Genomic DNA, 18,452 nt, shown 5'->3' with positions numbered 1-18,452 from the left:
TGGAACGCCTCCCATCAGATGTCAAAGGAATTAACAACTATCTCAAGTTTAGAAGACATCTGAAGGCAGCCCTGTTTAGAGAAGTTTTTTATGACTGATGTTTTAATGTATTTTTAATCTTTTGTTGGAAGCCACCCAGGGTGGCTGGCGAAACCCAGCCAGATGGGTGGGGTATAAATAATAAATTATTATTATTATTTCATTGATTTAAGTTTTTGTCCTGCCCCTTCCTCTGAGGATCACAGGGCGGTTTACAATCGCTGTTGTTCAAACTGTTGGAAGGTTGCAGTGCCTGCTGTGGCAATATAAAAACTCACCCGAATTCTGGGATGTGATGATCATAGCTGTCAAGTGTCCCTTATTTGAAGGGACAGTCCCTTATTCCAGCGCCATGTCCTGCTGCTGTCCCTTATTGATGGATGTCCCTTAAATGATGTCCCTTAAATTTCAAAGGAAGCAGCTTCTCTCCCTCCCTCCCTGCCGGCCAGGGAGGAGGGAGGCTCCAACTGTGTTGCTTGGCTGTGTTGCTCACAAGAAGTCTAAGAACGACTGGGGGGTGGAGCTTGCATGCCTTGTGTGTGGCTAGTTAATGCAAGCTGAGGAGGTTTTTGAATGCTGGACACCATTTTGTTGCATGTGCTGCTGCAAACTTTGCAGTGCAAAGTCAGGCCGGGGAGCCATCTTAAGTTGAGGCTGCATAGGCCTTGTGGTTCAGATTCTATTCAGTTGAACCTCTGGTTACAAAGTTGGTTGGACAGTGTTCTCAAAGCTACCAGCATGAGTTTGACCAGATTGCAGGAGGACATGAAGACTGGAGTGCCTGGAACAGGTGAGGCTGCAGGTCCCTTATTTTGGCTGCTGGTCCCTTATTTTCAAATCTGTAAGTTGACCGCTTTGGTGATGATAGATGATAGATAGATAGATGATTGATAGATAGATAGATAGATAGATAGATAGATAGATAGATGATAGATAGATAGATAGATAGATAGATAGATAGATAGATAGATGATAGATAGATAGATAGATAGATAGATAGATAGATAGATAGATGATAGAGATAGATAGATGATAGATAGATAGATATAGATTAGATAGATAGATGATAGATAGATGATAGATAGATAGATAGATAGATAGATAGATAGATAGATGATAGATAGATAGATAGATAGATAGATAGATAGATAGATAGATAGATGATAGATAGATGATAGATAGATAGATAGATAGATAGATAGATAGATAGATAGATAGATAGATAGATGATAGATAGACAGATAGATGATAGATAGATAGATGATAGATAGATAGATAGATAGATAGAGATAGATTTTAGATAGATAGATGATAGATAGATAGATAGAGATAGATGATAGATAGATAGATAGATAGATAGATAGATAGATAGATAGATGATAGATAGATAGATAGATAGATAGATAGATAGATAGATAGATAGATAGATGATAGATAGATAGATAGATGATAGATAGTTAGATAGATAGATAGATAGATAGATAGATAGATAGATAGATGATAGATAGATAGATACACACAATTGTGCATTTGAGTTACTGCATAGCAGAGATTCTAAAATCCCTGCTTCTCTCAACCATGTGAAGTTAAGCATGAGCAGGAAAACCTTTTTTGTTGTTGTTTCCACTGCTAAACAGTTGGTAGTAAAAAGAAGAAACAAACAAATTATTGCCCATTCCTACAAATCATCCAGAGATGTACCAGTAGACCCCTCTCTGCATTCTGCCTACCTCCACTCTAGAGAGATGCCACGTATTCCCTGTGATCTCATGTGATTAATAGCCTCGTAAGCTTTGCCCAGCATTGTGTCCTGGGTTTCCTCGATCCTTTAGAAAGAGGAGGCATAGAAACCTTAACACCAGCCTCCCCATTTTTGCCAAACGGGTGAATTTGGTTTCCATGGCAGCAGAGACAGGCAGATTTTGACTTTAAGGGCATCGACAGATGAAAGCATTCCGCTTCAGCAGACAAGGCTCCCCAAGTCTTGAGAGCGACACATTCAATTCCTTTCAGTCCATGGTTCTCGTGACATGAAGTGGACCACCCTTCGTGGTAATTTCTAGGGAAGACATGAGCTCTTCCCCGGAAAGTTTTAGTCTGAATAGGGAGTGCTTAGTTATAACCATCTGGGAGTAATTTTGTGACACAGCCTATTGTCTTAAGTCAGGGGCAGCCAACATGGTGCCCATGAGACACTGTTGGACTCCAACTCCCATCAGTTGCAGCTAGCATGGCAACCTGTGTCTCTAGTGTTTGCAGGGTTAAGAACAAGACTGAAAACTGCCTAATAACATTTACCATGAATGTTCCATGCTGTGTGCTAATTACAGGCAGGTAGCCGTGTTGGTCTGCCGTAGTCGAAACAAATTTTTTAAAAATCCTTCCAGTAGCACCTTAGAGACCAACTAAGTTTGTTCTGGGTATGAGCTTTTGTGTGCATGCACACTTCTTCAGACACACTGAAACAGAAGTCACCAGACCCTTATATATAGTGAGAGGGTGGGGAGGGGTATTACTCAGAAGGGTGCTGGGAATGAGTGACTGGCTGATAGGTGTGGTAAACCTGTTGACAGCTGTTAACGACGGCAACAGGTCTTACAGGAAAAAGCAAGGGGCGAGATGGCTAAAAATAGCTTTATCATGTATAATGAGATAAGAATCCAATGTCTCTGTTTAGACCAGGTCTCTTCATGGTTTTAAACAGGGGTCAGCAAACTTTTTCAGCAGGGGGCCGGTCCACTGTCCCTCAGACCTTGTGGGGGGCTGGACTATATTTTGAAAAAATAATAATAAACAAATTCCTATGCCCCACAAATAAACCAGAGGTGCATTTTAAATAAAAGTACACATTCTGCTCATGTAAAAACACCAGGCAGGCCCCACAAATAACCCAGAGATGCATTTTAAATAAAAGGACACATTCTACTCATGTAAAAACACGCTGATTCCCGGACCGTCCAGGGGCCGGTTTGAGAAGGTGATTGGACCGGATCTGGCCCCCAGGCCTTAGTTTGCCTACCCATGGTTTTAAGTCTGGTAATAAGTTGCAATTCAGCAACTTCTCTTTCCAGTCTATTGCTGTGTGCGGAAAGCTTATTTGAACAGTGAGTAGTTACTACGATGTGCTCAGACTCATGGTTCATGGTTTGTAATCAATCACTGACTTTGTCTGCATTGCTTTCATATGTGGTGTGTTTGGGGGAATCAGAGCTCAGAAGTAAACCACCAATCCGCAGGACGGAAGCTACTAATAATAGGGTTTCTCTGGAGTAAACAGGATGCAAATTTCTCACTTAGCCGGTGCTGAAAATCAACGTAATGGAAGCAAAGAAGGAGAGAGCATTGATTTTTTGATAAATATTGTGCTGCATATATACCCCAAAGGCTTTGCATTAAGACTAGGCAGAATCCTGACATTTCCTAACCTTTTGGTACCCATTGTTGAATTTTAATAACATGCTTTTTAATTTTGTCCGCTTTCTGGTTGAGACTTAATGTGTTGACCCTGCCGGACCTTTCTGACCACAGTGATGATAATATATTTGTGTGTATTTATATGCTATATCGGTGTCTGCAGAGAGGGCTTTATGAAATCCATAACAACCCACTATATAAAATAGGCATTGATTGAGATCCAGCGCCATTAAAATCAGCAGGAATTTTGCCGTGGACTTTAATAATGTTGCAGGCCAGCCCAGTCTCCTTGCAATGGGAGATCCCAGGGGTTTCGGCCACACTTACTTGGGGTCCATGTTTTCTTTTGGAAATGAGGCACAGTGGAAATTGTAGTGTCTTTCATGACATATGGTTTATTTGCACATTTATACAACCTGAGCCTATGATGGAGGGGTTCATAGCATAAACATTTCAAGAGGGCCTTGCTTCGTCCATAGGTACAGCCCTGAATCCAAACTGCCATCAGCCACTCTGCTCTGCCTGCTGCTTTGTGTCTCAGTCACAGAACTCTCTAACCTCTGATTTTATCTTCTAACTACCATATTTTTCGCTCTATAGGACACACCCAACCATAGAGGGGGAGAACAAGAAAAAAAAATACCCCCCCCCTCTGCTCAGCGCCCTTTCAGCGAAGCGGCAGGAGAAACGGAGCCCCTTCCATTTCTCCTCCCGCTTCGCTGAAGGGGCGCTGTGCAGCTCTCCCTCTCTGCTGAAGCCAGGAGAGTCTTGCTCTTCCGGCTTCAGCAAAAGGAACCCAAAGCCTTCGGAGCGCAGCGCGAGTTCCCTCTGCGCTCCAAAGGCTTCAGACGGCTATCCCTGAAGCCTGGAGAGCAAGAAGGGTAGGTGTGCACGACCCCTCTCACTCTCCAGGCTTCAGTGAAAGCAACGCAAAGCCTCCGGAGCACGCAGGGAGCGCTCCCTCTGCGCTTCGGAGGCTTCGCGTTGCTATCGCTGAAGCCAAGGAGTCTGCATTCGCTCCATAGGACGCACACACATTTCCCCTCAATTTTTGGAGGGGGAAAAGTGCTTCCTATAGAGCGAAAAATACGGTAACTCTAGGTTAAGATAGGAGCCCTTCCCATTTGCCATCTGGCACAGAACCCCTTCTCTTTGGCTTACCTTATATTCTGTCACCTTCCTTTAGTTCCCCTAATGGCCCATCATCCCAGGCAATTTCTTGGGCATGGAAATCTTAACCTAGCTCAATTATAGCTATAACACTATACGTCATGTTACGATCTAAAAGAAAACTGTATGAAAATGCTTTACAGGTGGTATTTGTTAAATTAGCCAAAATGTTTAGATCTAGGCCAAACACCTGTTAGAAATGCAGGGAGGCAGAAGGCACATTAATCCACATGTGGTGGAACTGTAAAAAAGATCAGAGAGTTTTGGGGAATGATCTATAATGAGCTTAAGAAAATGTTTAAACACTCTTTCCCTAAAAAGTCTGAAGCCTTCCTGCTAGGAATTATGGGTAACGGAATCCCAAAGAATTTCAGGAGAGTTTTCATGTACTCCACAGTAGCTGCCAGAATTCTAATTGCAAAAAACTGGAAGGGGGGAGTTATCCGATCCAAATCAGACTGGCAAAATAAATTGAGAGAGTATGCTGAACTAGCGAGAATATCAGCAAGGTTACAAGACGTTACAGATGAAAAATTTATTAGAGTGGGACATATATAGAGTTTACCAAAAAGAACATTGCCAAAATATCAATCTGTTGGCAGGCCTTGACTGAGTTTCTGCATGTAATAGGACAACTTTATAAATTTAAAGCAATCAGAATAATTCAGAGAAGATAAAGTTAAGTGTGTAACTAAAGAATGTGGTTTGGGAACACAATGGGGAGATCGGAGGTCATGATGAATTTAATCACAAATTGATGTACACAATAAGTAACAATTACGAAATGAATGTTTGTTTATTTTCACGTTGTCTTTAACATCTATTGACTATTCATGTTATACAGTTTTAAAACCAATAAAGCAGTTTAAAAAACCAAAACAAAACCTAGCTTAATTAGTTTTTAACATTTGCCGATTCCAGGGGATTCAAAGTGTCTAGCACACAGCTTAATGCACACAGGTCTGGCTTGAAACACACAGGTCTAGCACCCAGTTTTAACACTCCAAGCATTGATTAAATTCTAAAACCTACTGGAGCCAGGAATTTACAGGAGTCTGGAACCTACATATGCATAAGATGTGGACTGTCCCCCATTTTGAAACTGCTGTATTATGGAGTCGGTCCATTAGTCCATCAAGTCCAGTATCCTCTGCTCTTGATGGGCAGTACCTGGTTCCTCCCACCATTCCTCTGTGTCCAATGACAAAGAAGGGGTTAAATGCCACAACCACATAAGATCAGGCCATTGAAATGGCCTAACCTGGGGAGAAAACAGCAAAGACCTGATGAGAGCACAGCAGAGGTTATATTTTCTGAGAATCCTCCGGAAAAATAATCTCTCAAAGGACCTGTTGATGGCAGTTTACCATTGAACTGTGGAGAGTGTATTAATTTATGGTCTATGTGTGTGGTTTGGGAGCTGCACAGTCAGGGAAAAAACAATGCTGTCCAGGGTTGTAAAGACTGCGGAGAGAATAATTGGGTGCACTCTTCCCACCTTGGATCAAATCTACGCTTCCAGGTGTCATAAGAAAGCTGCAGAGATTGTGCTGGATAGTGCGAACCCCAGAAATGATCTCTTTCAGCTTCTGCCTTCTGGAAGAAGGTACAGGGTTATAAAGACTAGGACTAGCTGCCTGAGAAACAGTTTCTATCCAAATGCGATTTTGGTTTTAAACGCAGTGTAAAGTAGTCTCTATGGGAGTATATTGTATTTAATTATGGGGTATCAGAATTTTTAGGGGGTTAACCAGGCTGGGATAGCAGGCTTGTTGGTTTTTGAATGTCTGATGTAGATTTTTTCAATTTTGTTGTTCTGTATGGGACAACGACAATAAAGATTATCGTACCGTATGCAAGGAAAAGAACCAGAACATCATGCATATAGAGATCTCAGTTCTCCAAGCGCTGGTCCTCATGCAGACAAAACAACAACATCTGCACAGAAGAGGCACATTGGCGTAGAAGTACCACCCAAGGGGGGGGAATTCCGAAGGGACTGGGCCCCCCCAAATGGCCCAATGAAGACTGTTGAGGGAGGAGGGGAATGAAGTATTTATTTGTTTTATTTCACAGGATTTCTAAACTGTTTAGTTATTTTAAAAAAATCTCTAAATGGTATGTAAAGCACCACATAAGAACAATAAAATAAAAACAGCTAAATCATGAAAGCCAGGAAAACAGTTTTACGGGTAGTATTATGATAGATGTAGATGGGAATTTATTACTAATAAGATCTCGTTTATATGGATTGAGGAAAAGCTAGGGGGGAATATGCGTCTTTAGAAGATTGCTGAAGAAGCTGAAGGAGGAATGCTTCACAAAGAGGGGAGGGAATGCCACAGGGCTGGTGCAATGATGAAAAAAATGTGAGGAGTAAAATTTCCCAAGATGACCCAAGTGATCTTTAGGGATGGGGAAGAAATTTGATTTCATCAAAAGGAGAACCTGCTAAATTAGCATGAAATAGCTTGCAGAAATGTGTATAACAGTCAAAAATTGCATAAAGATAAGTAAATATACTGTATGCACTGTTGTTGTTGTTGTTTAGTCGTTTAGTTGTGTCCGCCTCTTCGTGACCCCATGGACCAGAGCACACCAGGCTCTTATGTCTTCCACTGCCTCCCGCAGTTTGGTCAGATGCAAATTTTAAAATGAGGATTCTTTTCTTTTTTTTAAAAAAAATCACAAATTGATGCAGAAATGTGGAGAACTGGATTTAAGACAGGGGTAAAGGGTGAGAAACTTGGAAAAACTGAAATGGACAGATACTGATTTTACAGGTCTATACGGGAATAGGAGGTCTTTCGAAGTTATAGGGAACCCGTGAAACACACAAGCAGAGTGACTATTATACAGGAAATCTTGCCGTGCTCTAACTGGTCTGCCCTTTACTTTCTCCTTGCAGGAAGGCCTGGCTGACCAACGTCGGAAGCCCAAGCTCACGCATCGACCGGACTAATTTTGCTAATGAGAAAGAGATCACTAAACTTGAGTTCACGGGCTTTAGCACAAGATACTAGCCAAACAGAACAACACCAAGCTGATTATACTGCTTATAGCAATTAATCACTTGAAATTATTGTTGATGTTATCATTATATTATCTACTTAATTGAAACACTATAATAATATTAATTATAATTTATTATTATATTGTTAGGTTTCTGCTTTTGCATGATAATGTTTCACGCTTCTCTAAAGTGCACGATCCCACTTTTTGGAACCTCCTGAATGTTAGGGAAATGTAGCAATTCTCTCAGTAGGAACTGCTGTGTGCTGTAATTTTAGAGAGACATTTTTTGAAAAATGACATCTTTACAACCACTGGCTCCCCCAAGCTGAAGCTGTCCCTACAGATTTCAAAAAGGCAAATAGGAGCCTCTCTCGAGGCAAGTTCTTAGCAAGCCCAACTAAGAGTGTGATTGCATTTAACAGTGGCAATGCAAGAAGGGTTGACACACCAGGCTCCCGATCCTGACTGGCTGCTGCTTGGAAGAAAACATGGCACATTAATGCATTTAACATCCCACCCAGTCCAACTCATAACAAAGCATTAAGCACACTGGTTCCAATAGGACTCCAAAGAATAACTGCATCAGATTGTGCCCTTGGCAGTTATTGCTGTGTTTATTTACAGAGCAACCCTAACCATCTTTACTTGGAAGTAAGTACCACTGCATCCAGTGCGGCTTACTCCCAGGTAAGTGCTGAGTTCTTCGCTATAGGGTTCCTCAGCTGTATCTGGTTGGCTTCACATCACAGAAACTACAACACCTTCTCTGTCTCTCTCTCTCTCCCTCTCCGGCCTATCTTTCAATATGTTTACCTTGCATTCTGATCCAAGTGACTTAGACAATGTTAAAACAATATGAAAACCGCCCAATGCCCTTAGTTCTCTTGTTTGAATGACTACTCCTTTGCCGCGGTAGCCGCAGGCCATTTGGCAACAAGAACACAGTTCCTTCTAGGAAGGAAAATGGCACTAGCCAATCAGAACTGCAAACTGCAAAACATGCTTTGCTCTTCCTCACGAACCTTCAGTGCTTGAATCCAGGGTTCATCCATCTATAACAGGAAAAACCCAAAACTGTTTACAATTGCCTGATGGAAATGTGGAAAATTAATTAAATAAAAAGAAAACAAAAAATGTGTTTCAGTCTTATCTCTGTTTGAAAGGTGAAGGGACCCCTGACTGTTAAGTCCAGTCGTGAATGACTCTGGGGTTGCGGCACTCATCTCGCTTTACTGGCCGAGGGAGCCAGTGTTTGTCCGCAGACAGCTTCTGGGTCATGTGGCCAGCATGACCAAGCTGCTTCTGGTGAACCAGAGCAGCGCACAAAAATGCTGTTTACCTTCCTGCCGGAGTGGTACCTATTTATCTACTTGCACTTTGACATGCTTTCAAACTGCTAGGTTGGCAGGAGCTCACCCCGTTGCAGGGATTCGAACCGCCGACCTTCTGATTGGCAAGCCCTAGGATCTGTGGTTTAGACCTCATGCAAATTCCTTACTAACCCTAGCAATGTGCTGAACATGCCATGTGAAAATTATGAACAGAAATTTTGATGGTTGTTTTGCACTTGTATCAATAAGCACTCATGATAACATGATGGAGATTTTGATGCACCATAGTCAAACTGGTGTGACTGGAAGATGCTGCTCATTGAGATCTCAACTGCCCTTTGTGACACTGGCATGTAGCAAGAATGCAAGGACACTGGCTCTTGGGTCTCCTCCAGATGACCCGTTTATGGAGAATTTGTTCTTATTTGCCTGTGCAAAACTACCAGGGAGGTTAGACTCCTTCCAGTCTTTATGGAACATTCAGGGTGGTTACAGTGGTGCCTCGCAAGACAAAATTAATTCATTCTGCGAGTTTCTTCGTCTTGCGGATTTTTCGTCTTGCGAAGCACGGATGCACCCTGGTATTAACGGTTTTAAGAAAACGGAAACAAACTTGCAAGACGTTTCGTCTTGCGAAGCAAGCCCATAGGGGAAATCGTCTTGCGAAGCAACTCAAAAAACGAAAAACCCTTTCGTCTTGCGCATTTTTCGTCTTGTGAGGCATTCGCCCTGCGAGGTACCACTGTATATGATAATGAACATTTGCCCTGCATCCATCTTTCTTTGCTTGCAGGGTCTTCATACATCTTTTCTCTAATCATCCACTCATTCTGTACTTTTCCAATGCATTCCCCAACTGCAAAATGTCCCTTTCTTTCTTAAAGTGGATTTGTTGGGCTAGGTTGGTAGAGCTCTTTCATCCATTTTAATTGCCCAAACTTAAAGTTCCAGGACGTGCTTGAATTCTTCCTACAAAACAGCGACAGTCCAGAGGCATCTTCTCATGTAGAACCAAAGGAGTCATTCTCCAGCACTGTTTTACTGATGTCATCCGTAAAGCATGAATTCAATTTTTTTTTAAATAACTAAGAAATGGTCTGCCGTGGCGGAACAGCATGTGTGTGGAGAGCACTGTTCCTTCTGACTATTGGATTTATTTTCATTGGGTCTTTTGTCCATGCCTAGCCCTGGGGATTTCCTTCAAGTTCTTGCCTGGGTTGCTAATAAGTTGTTATCGTTCCAGATACACACAGCTTTTGTGATCACCCACAAGCATCCTTTGTTGAGTTCCTAGAGGGTGACCCTTGTTAAAACGAAATGCAAAATGGCAAAGATCAAGTGTAGGTCTTGTTCAATAGCCGGAAAATCCTTCGGCTGGAGACTGTGATCCAGAGCCAAAACGATGGTGATGTTGAGTTACAGGACACACACACACGGCTCAATGTGTTGTTTCCACAATTCATTATCACTGTGCTGTGGTGTAAGGCACGGGGTGGGCAGACTATAGGCATTGTGGATCTACTTTGTTTTTTTACTAGAAGCACGAGACCTACCAAGGTGCAGAAGACATACAGTGGGTGCCTCTGACCACATCGTGAGCCAAGAAATTTGTTTTCAGTACTAGAACTGAAGCCAGTTCTGTCCCACGAAAAGGCCAGTCCTGGTTAGCTTGTTTCATGTCCTCAGTCTAATTTAGGTGGGGAAAGTAGTTTGGTTGTTGCTATTGTTAAACAATTGGGAGTTGCAAGCTGCAAATTTACTACAAGGTCCACTGCAAATCACCCAGAGATCTAGAGATCTACTAGTACAGTGGTACCTTGGTGTAATGGTTATAGGGGTTGCTCGTGCGTAAGTTGCCGCCACTCCTGGCTAGGTTACCTGGTTGAACCCTTTCTGTCTGGACAGCCCTTCACTTCGTGGCTGTTTCAGTCGCTGGCAGAATCCGTCAGTGGGCGTTTCTTGAACTTCTTCCAGCAAAGAAGTTCTTTGACGCCAAGTCTCCTCCTACTCTCCCTCCGCGGAAGTCTTCTGCGCAGGGAGGGTGTGGGCAGCGGAGCACCCGTGCTCTCTCCGCTGGTCTCCGGTGAAGAGTCCTGGAGCCTCCTCTCCGATTCCCCCATCTGCCCCCCTTCTCCACTGGTGTTACGCTGATTTCCTTCCCCAGCAGATGGGCTGCCTCTCTGCCTGCTGGGACCCTCTCCGGCATCCCTCTGGAGCCTTCCCTCCGCCTCTGGCTCCGAGGCAGTTCCCTGACACTTGGTTTACAGACGCTTCAGCTTAAGCGATTACTTCCGGGTTTCAGTGCTCGTGCATGCGCAAAAGCACTAAATCATGCACAGAAGCGCCAAGCGAGTCTCTCAGTGATGACGCCAAGCGAGCCTCTCTGGGGAGAGTATTCCACAATCGGGGGAGCCATCACAGAAAAGGCCTGTTTTTGTGATGCCACTCTCCGGACTTCGTTGGTGGGGGGGAAAGACAGAGAAAAGAACCTCAGACGAAAAGCGCAGGGTCTGGGTCTGTCTGTATGGGGAGAGGCGGTCCTTAAAGCCTCCTAGAATAGGAATGGAGACCCAGTGACTTTGCACATGTGATTGGATTCCAGTTCCCATCAGCCCCAGTCAGCATGACCAGGAGTGAGGGGTTGTGGGAGCTGTAGTCCTGTAACACCTGGAGGACCACAGACTGCCCACCACTCTGCCTTAGAAGACTATAGCTGTCAATGTTTTCCCCTTTTTAAGGGAAGAGACTCCATCAGGCAAGGCCTCCTTCCACCTGCCTTGCCCCCAGTGGCGTAGCGTGGGGGTGCAGGGGGGGCCGGCCGCACCGGGCGCAACACCTGGGGGTTAGGGTTAGGGGGCGCAAATCCACGGGTTAGGGGGTGCAAATTACTTGCCTTGCCCCGGGTGCTGACAACCCACGCTACGCCACTGCTTGCCCCACCCTCTGCTTCTCAATGTGTATTCTATTGTTTTATGTACTTTGGCTTGCCGTTGTTTTATTGATTATAGTTTAGATATTATTGTAACTGTTGAGTGGATTTCTGTTTAACTTTTATATGTCATTATTATTTTACACTATTCTAATTGATTGTTGAATGTTACTATTTTGATGTAGGCTGCCTATTTTAAAGTTATGTTTTATTATCACATTTTTGTATTGCATTAGATTGTTGTTGTTGTTTTTTTAAAAAAGTTTTTATTGTTGAAATAATTCAGCATTAATACACACATATTGCGAATATGCAAGCAGACAAACATACATTTCATACAATCCTTAAAGATATTCAAACATACCTATATTCAGTCCCACAGATAATTCCTTTTCCCATCACCATTCACCACCCCTCACCCCACCTTTGTGTTAGACTTCCAATATACTCAATTACAATTTCTTTCCACTTCTATTACTTTCTTTCATACACCTTTAACCTAATTCCATGCTTCTTTTTCTATTACACATTGTTATCCATCTTATTTAGTATTTCAGTATTTAAAACAGAACTTGTTTATTCTAATAGGAGTTCTGATTTTTCAATATGGTTTTGCAAGTATCCTTTAAACACCTTCCAATCCCTGTCTAGCATTAGATTGTTATAAGATGTGCATTTTTTGTTTCTTCAGCTTGTAAACCACCTTGAGTATTGTAAGATAGAAAGGCGGCATACAAATTAAAAATGATGAATGATGATGATGATTCCGAATAGGATTCCTCGCAAGAAAAGGGAAAAGTTGACAGCTATGGTGGAAGACAACTGGGTGCCAGAACTTTAGCCCACATAATCAAGCTTGATGGCCTTTGGTCCAACCTGTTTGGGCCTCTGACATTCCTACAGTATTTGATGCGTCGCAAAGCGACGAGGACGTTTTTGCAGCCACGTCCCCCCACGACGGGGATCTGCTGCTGTACTTTCCCTTACGTGACACCAATCTGTCGCGTCTCATTTCCCTGAAGTCCCCCGGAGCCTTTCCCGGCGCTCCTTTTATTCTTAGAAATCTGTGTGCATGTTTGCTCACAGAATCCTCTTACTCTGAGAGAGAAAGAGAGAGAGAAAGAACGGGATTAGACCGGAGAGCTATACTGATTAATAACATGGGGCTGCCGTCTACTCCCGACTGCAAAGTGTCCACTGTCAAAAAACAACAACAAAAAACAAAAAGAGGACAGGGATTTAAGCAGCGTTTGTGTGTGCTAATTTGTAGATACAAATGCACATTTATAAATAATTACCATAATTAAACAGAGATACACTGCGGCAGCAGAGAAAACTGCGCTCAGGTGATCTGAGTTTCCTGCTCTGTTGTTGATGGGCAACTTCAGGGCTCCTGCTCTCCCATCTTATGGTTCATCATTGTTAAACCAGATTTGCACCAGATAGAGGACTGTCCTCTGACAGTCTTTCAAATAGATTCACTAGACCACCAGGCTCCTTTGCATTGCCACAAGCGGACATCAAGAAAGAGGGGAAGGATGAGTTGCGGAGCCAGTGGCCCTCCAAATCTTGCAGGACAATTCCCAGAGTTCCTAGGGAATTCTCAGAATTCCCTGGAAAGAGGGATTCTTAATCCAGCCTGAACTTTGGCTCTGTGAGCAGAATAGGGGGGTCCTAACATCTCTCAGCACCATTAACAAACTACACCTCCCAGAATTCCATAAACGTGACTGTTTAAAGTGGTAACTTTAAAGTATTGCACGATTGTGGCTTAAATGAGCAACACACTGGACTGTTTTGCGGTGGACCTGCCATCTTTTAAAGTGACGTCAACAAGTCTCTTCCTGCAAAATCTCTTCCTCGTAATCACTCACTTTGCTTTTCCTGGTGGGGATAATTTCTAAGTCAAGCAAGGCTCTGTAACAGGCTCCCGCTCTGGCATCGCTACTTGAAATGCCCAAATCTAAAAAAAATTAAATAAAATATGCTTCCAGAAAGGAAGCCATAGGCGCCGACTCCATGGGGCCTGAGGGGGCCCGAGCCCCCTCAAAAATTCGTTTGGGGGGGGTTGCCCCCCCAATAATTTAAGAAAATTATTAGTTATATTATGCTTTGTAAAATCACAAAATTATGTTGGTATTTTTTATTTTCCTTGTTTGACGATAGTTACCTTTTAAAATACATTCAGTAATGAGTTAAAACAAAGCCACTCCCGATCTAGAGAGGGGGTGGGGTTGCGGGCTCTCGACCCATCAACAATCTCGCGGGGCTGGCGTCAGCCCCGCGAGAAGCGGGGATTCCCCCTAGCTCATTAATATTCACCTCCCACGGCAGCAGCCAATCGGCTGCCGCAAAGGGCAGACCCTCACAGGTTCACTTAAGGTCGGGGCAGCCCGGGGCTCGCCCCTTTCGTTCCCCCAGCAGCAGTGGTTTGGAGGTCTTGGGCCCCCCCCAATATTTTTTATAAGTCGGTATGGGCCCCCGCTCCCCCAATATTTTTTATAAGTCGGCGCCCCTGAAGGAAGCCCCCATGGATAATGTATTAGGACAGGCCTCTGACACACCTTAGGTCAGTGGACCTGCTTAGACTCCAACCCAGAGAGGAGAAGCAGCCAAGAAGGTTTCCTTCTTTTCCTTAGAGAAATATGAATTTATTTATGAGCTTCTCGTTATTTTTTCATTGACCTGACTCACAAAAGGGCACACGTTGCCTTCGAACAGCAACATTGCAAGCCAGATTGTGCAAGCAGAGCTTTTGCAGAAGGAGGCTCTATTGGGCTTCCATGGCTAATGAGCCCTAACAACAACCACCACCTCATGGATGTCTGATTCTTTCAAAAACCATCAAAACTCGTAGCTGCGGCTGGCTCCTTTTGCTTTGCTCTGAGCTGCCAGCCAGTTTTGTCAGGTGAACCCCAAGTCCAGCTGTCTCTTTGGATAGGAAAGGAAGCATTTCTCTCCCCTAACCGTGTTTCGTCAACACACCCTGCGTGGGACAGATCTTGCGTTCGCAAACTGTTCCTTCTGTCGGGGACGAGTACAAAAAGTACATTCCTTTTCATCAGCCCATTAGGGGACTGCAAGATTACAGGGCCCAGATAATGGATTTAGGTCATCAGCATTGCTGTATTGAAACTGCAGCTTAACTCTGACAAATAGCGCCTAGCAGCCTATTCTTCCTGCCCCGCTGCCCATTGTTGGAAGTTGGTTGCAGCCTGTCATCATTTTGTTTTGGAAGAGTCAGCAAACTTAGATAGCCATGCTGAAATCCTGCTCTCCCAGGCCTAATCTATGTCAGGGTTATTTATGTATTTATTTGTTGTTCTTTTGCAGTGTGTGTACATGTGTGTGTGTGTGTACACACACTGCTTTTTGTAGGGGACAAGACTCTCTAAGTCAGGCATAGGCAAACTCCGGCCCTCCAGATGTTTGGGACTACAATTCCCATCATCCCTGACCACTGGTCCTGTTAGCTAGGGATGATGGGAATTGTAGTCCCAAACATCTGGAGGGCCGGAGCTTGCTTATGCCTGGTCAAGAGGGTCAAATCACTCCAAAAGTTCTTTAAACTTTGGAAGTTCTTTAAAAAAACACAGTATTAGAAACTCAGCTTGACTGCAATGCAAGTGTTGCATCTCATTCTCTCTTCCACTTCTCATTTTCTAACCACCAGCCAACTTTCTGTGCCCGCTAAACAAGTCATATCCCTAATGGGCTGTTTTTGGGCTTGCCGCCTCTTAGTTCCATGCCACCAAAAATATTTGCAGTATTTTGGTACCCCTGAGCCTGCTGTACGGATTCTTCTCTCTTGCACCATTTTGGCTGCACAAGCATCCTTGCTCAGAGACCCGAGTTCAAATCCACACCATCCATTTAAAGAGGGCGGGCCCGCCCATGAGGTGGTCAGAGGCAGCCGCCTTGGGCGGTGGAATCCCACAGAAGCAATGCTGCCGCCAAAGAAGTGGAGAGAAGTGGCGGCAGCTTCCAGCAAGGTATTGCCCCTGCCCCTGCTTCTCCTCGTGAAATATACTTAGAGTCACAAAGTGATTTCATGCTCTTTATTCAGCTCATAGTGGTGAGGAGGAATGAATGAAAGTCCCCTCAAAGTATCTGCTTTATATACATTATTTACACAATGGGCTGCACATGATTGGCTAATTCCAGAATTCTGCTGTAAGCCAATCAGGTTGTGGATTCACTTCTATCTGGAGCATGATTGGGTGGTTCCTGCCAACCAATCATACTGCTGCATTGTTCTAGGACCAATCAGACTGCTGCATTCTGAATCCTATTGTTCTAGGACCAATCAGACTGCTGCCTTTTGGATCCTATTGTTCTAGGACCAATCAGACTGCTGCAGTTTGGATCCTATTCAATTCAGTACATAACACCTCGCTTCTCCCACGGTGGTGGTGGGGCAACTCCCGCTGCCGCTGCTGCATTCTGGCAAGATTTTGCAGAGCTCTTGCGAGATTTTGCCAGAATCCCAAAGTTGCTGCCACGCAACACCAGAATGGAGGCTTCGGCGACCACTTTAAGTGTCCTGGCTTCCCTCAAAGAATTCTGGGTACTGTAGTTTACTCTACCCAGCACCCTTAACAAACCACAGTTCCCAGGATCCTTTGAGGGAAGTGTAAATGCATCGCCTACCTGTGACCCGAGTTCACAGCTCATCGTTTAGGATAAAATACTGTATTTTTCGCTCCATAAGACACACTTTTTTCTTCCTAAAAAGTAAAGGGAAATGTCTGTGTGTCTTATGGAACGAATGTGTGGTCTCTGGAGCCGAATTGCCCAGGGGCTAAAAGAAGATCATGCTTTTTTTTTTTGAAAGAGGGAAGAGGGTGTTGAAACAAAGCTGCTGATCGGCAAGCGATCAGGAGCGAGATAAGGGACGCTAGAGACAAATGAGGCTGCTTGGGAGGGGGGGAGGTAAAGACAGCAAACTTGCAAAGGGGGAAACAGGAAGACTAAAGCAATAAGGAGAGAAATTAGAAGAAAAGGAGGAGCAAAAAACTGTTCCGCCTAAGGAAAAGACAGTAAGGCAAACAAGAGGGAAAGGAGTGTTGAAAGGAAACAGCTGATCGGTGGGATCCGAAGAGAGATAAGGGACACTTGGAGGCTGCCTGGGAGGGGGGAGGTAAAAGCCCATGGATCCTCAGGATTTTTGCATTGTGTCACCCCAAATTCACCATCAGATCACATGTCTGTGGCCACAGCATGAACCACAAAAATCATACATCCACTGTTTCATTCAGAATATTTTTTTCCCTTGTTTTCCTCCTCTAAAAACTAGGTGCGTCTTATGGAGCGAAAAATACAGTAAAATTGCTCGTAACTCAATACTCTGTGCTTAGTTCAGAGGACCCAACGAAGATGGCAATTAATCTTATTACGAAAGCTGAATCATCTATTGTTTTGCAACCATTCCTAAACCGTGCACATTTTATTTTTATTTTTTGAAAAAGAGAGATCTGCATACAGACTTCTCTTAAGCCAAGTATGACAAACTCTTTCCCCAAAGGCTGATGAATCTTTCTCTGGAGTGTGAGGTCAGTAAGCATTTTGTAGCCGGGAAAAACTCCCAGAACCCTTTGCAGAGCCCTCTGGGGGATTTCCTGCTGAGTTTTACACCAGGTTTTCCAGGAGGCTGAGCAAGGATCCAGATTATTTCATTTTAAGGCAGCCCAGAGAAAAATGCCGTTATTTATTTTATAATGTCTTTCTGGCCGTGACGCTATTTATTGCTGGAATATATATATATATATATATATATATATATATATATATATATGCAGGTTTTGGTGTCCTCGGGTGTCTTCCCGTGTAAAAGTTGGGGTGTCTAGGCGACGTTTCGACGAGGTCTCACTCGTCATCTTCAGGCTGGTGCTTTCGGCTTCTTGTTACTGGAACGGAGCAGGATCTCAGTGTTTGAGTTCCTATAAATACTGTTGAGGGGGTGTGGTGTATAGCCCCTCAACAGTATTTATAGGAACTCAAACACTGAGATCCTGCTCTGTTCCAGTAACAAGAAGCCGAAAGCACCAGCCTGAAGATGACGAGTGAGACCTCGTCGAAACGTCGCCTAGACACCCCAACTTTTACACGGGAAGACACCCGAGGACACCAAAACCTGCATTCCTGTACCCGTGAAAATCTACGAAAGCATATATATATATATATAGTAACTAACAGCCACCATGTGCGTAGCCAGGGGGGCAAGGAAGGGCAGCCCCCCATCAATAAAATTCAATAAAACTGAGGTTCTGTCCCTCCCTAACAAAAGAACAAAAGGCCTGCCCCCCAACAAGAAAAATCCACCACACCTCAGCAACGAAAGGGTTTATCTGTGGATTTTATATATATTTACGCTCCAGCACACACCACTGGGTATATGTTGAAGATGTTCTCTGACAGCATAATGCCACAGGGGATCCCTGTAACCAAGCATGCATAACAGAGACTGGCTAGCCGGGGGTGGGGTGGGGGGGGCAGAGGGACAAGAACACACTGAAGGGGAAAATGGGGTTTAGCTTGCTGGATGAGATGCTATC

The 18,452-nt window shown here is 43.9% G+C and overlaps 1 protein-coding gene and 1 long non-coding RNA gene across 2 annotated transcripts in view; both read left to right on the top strand.

Moving 5' to 3' along the window:
• ACYP2 (acylphosphatase 2) overlaps positions 1-8,058 on the top strand; it is a 63,233-nt gene extending 55,175 nt beyond the window's left edge. Inside the window, exon 4 of the mRNA XM_081904575.1 lies at positions 7,532-8,058. Within this exon, the coding sequence (XP_081760701.1) occupies positions 7,532-7,646 (115 nt within the window). The 3' untranslated portion in view covers positions 7,647-8,058. The remainder of the gene's footprint in view (positions 1-7,531) is intronic.
• LOC309366133 overlaps positions 1-18,452 on the top strand; it is a 128,672-nt gene that overhangs the window by 68,850 nt on the left and 41,370 nt on the right. The gene's annotated exons all lie outside the window — the stretch shown is intronic.

This window comes from Podarcis melisellensis (assembly GCF_964234715.1).
Source record: "Podarcis melisellensis genome assembly, chromosome: 3".
In the NCBI taxonomy this organism is placed as follows: domain Eukaryota; kingdom Metazoa; phylum Chordata; class Lepidosauria; order Squamata; family Lacertidae; genus Podarcis; species Podarcis melisellensis.
This window is presented reverse-complemented; position numbering and strand designations above follow the sequence as displayed.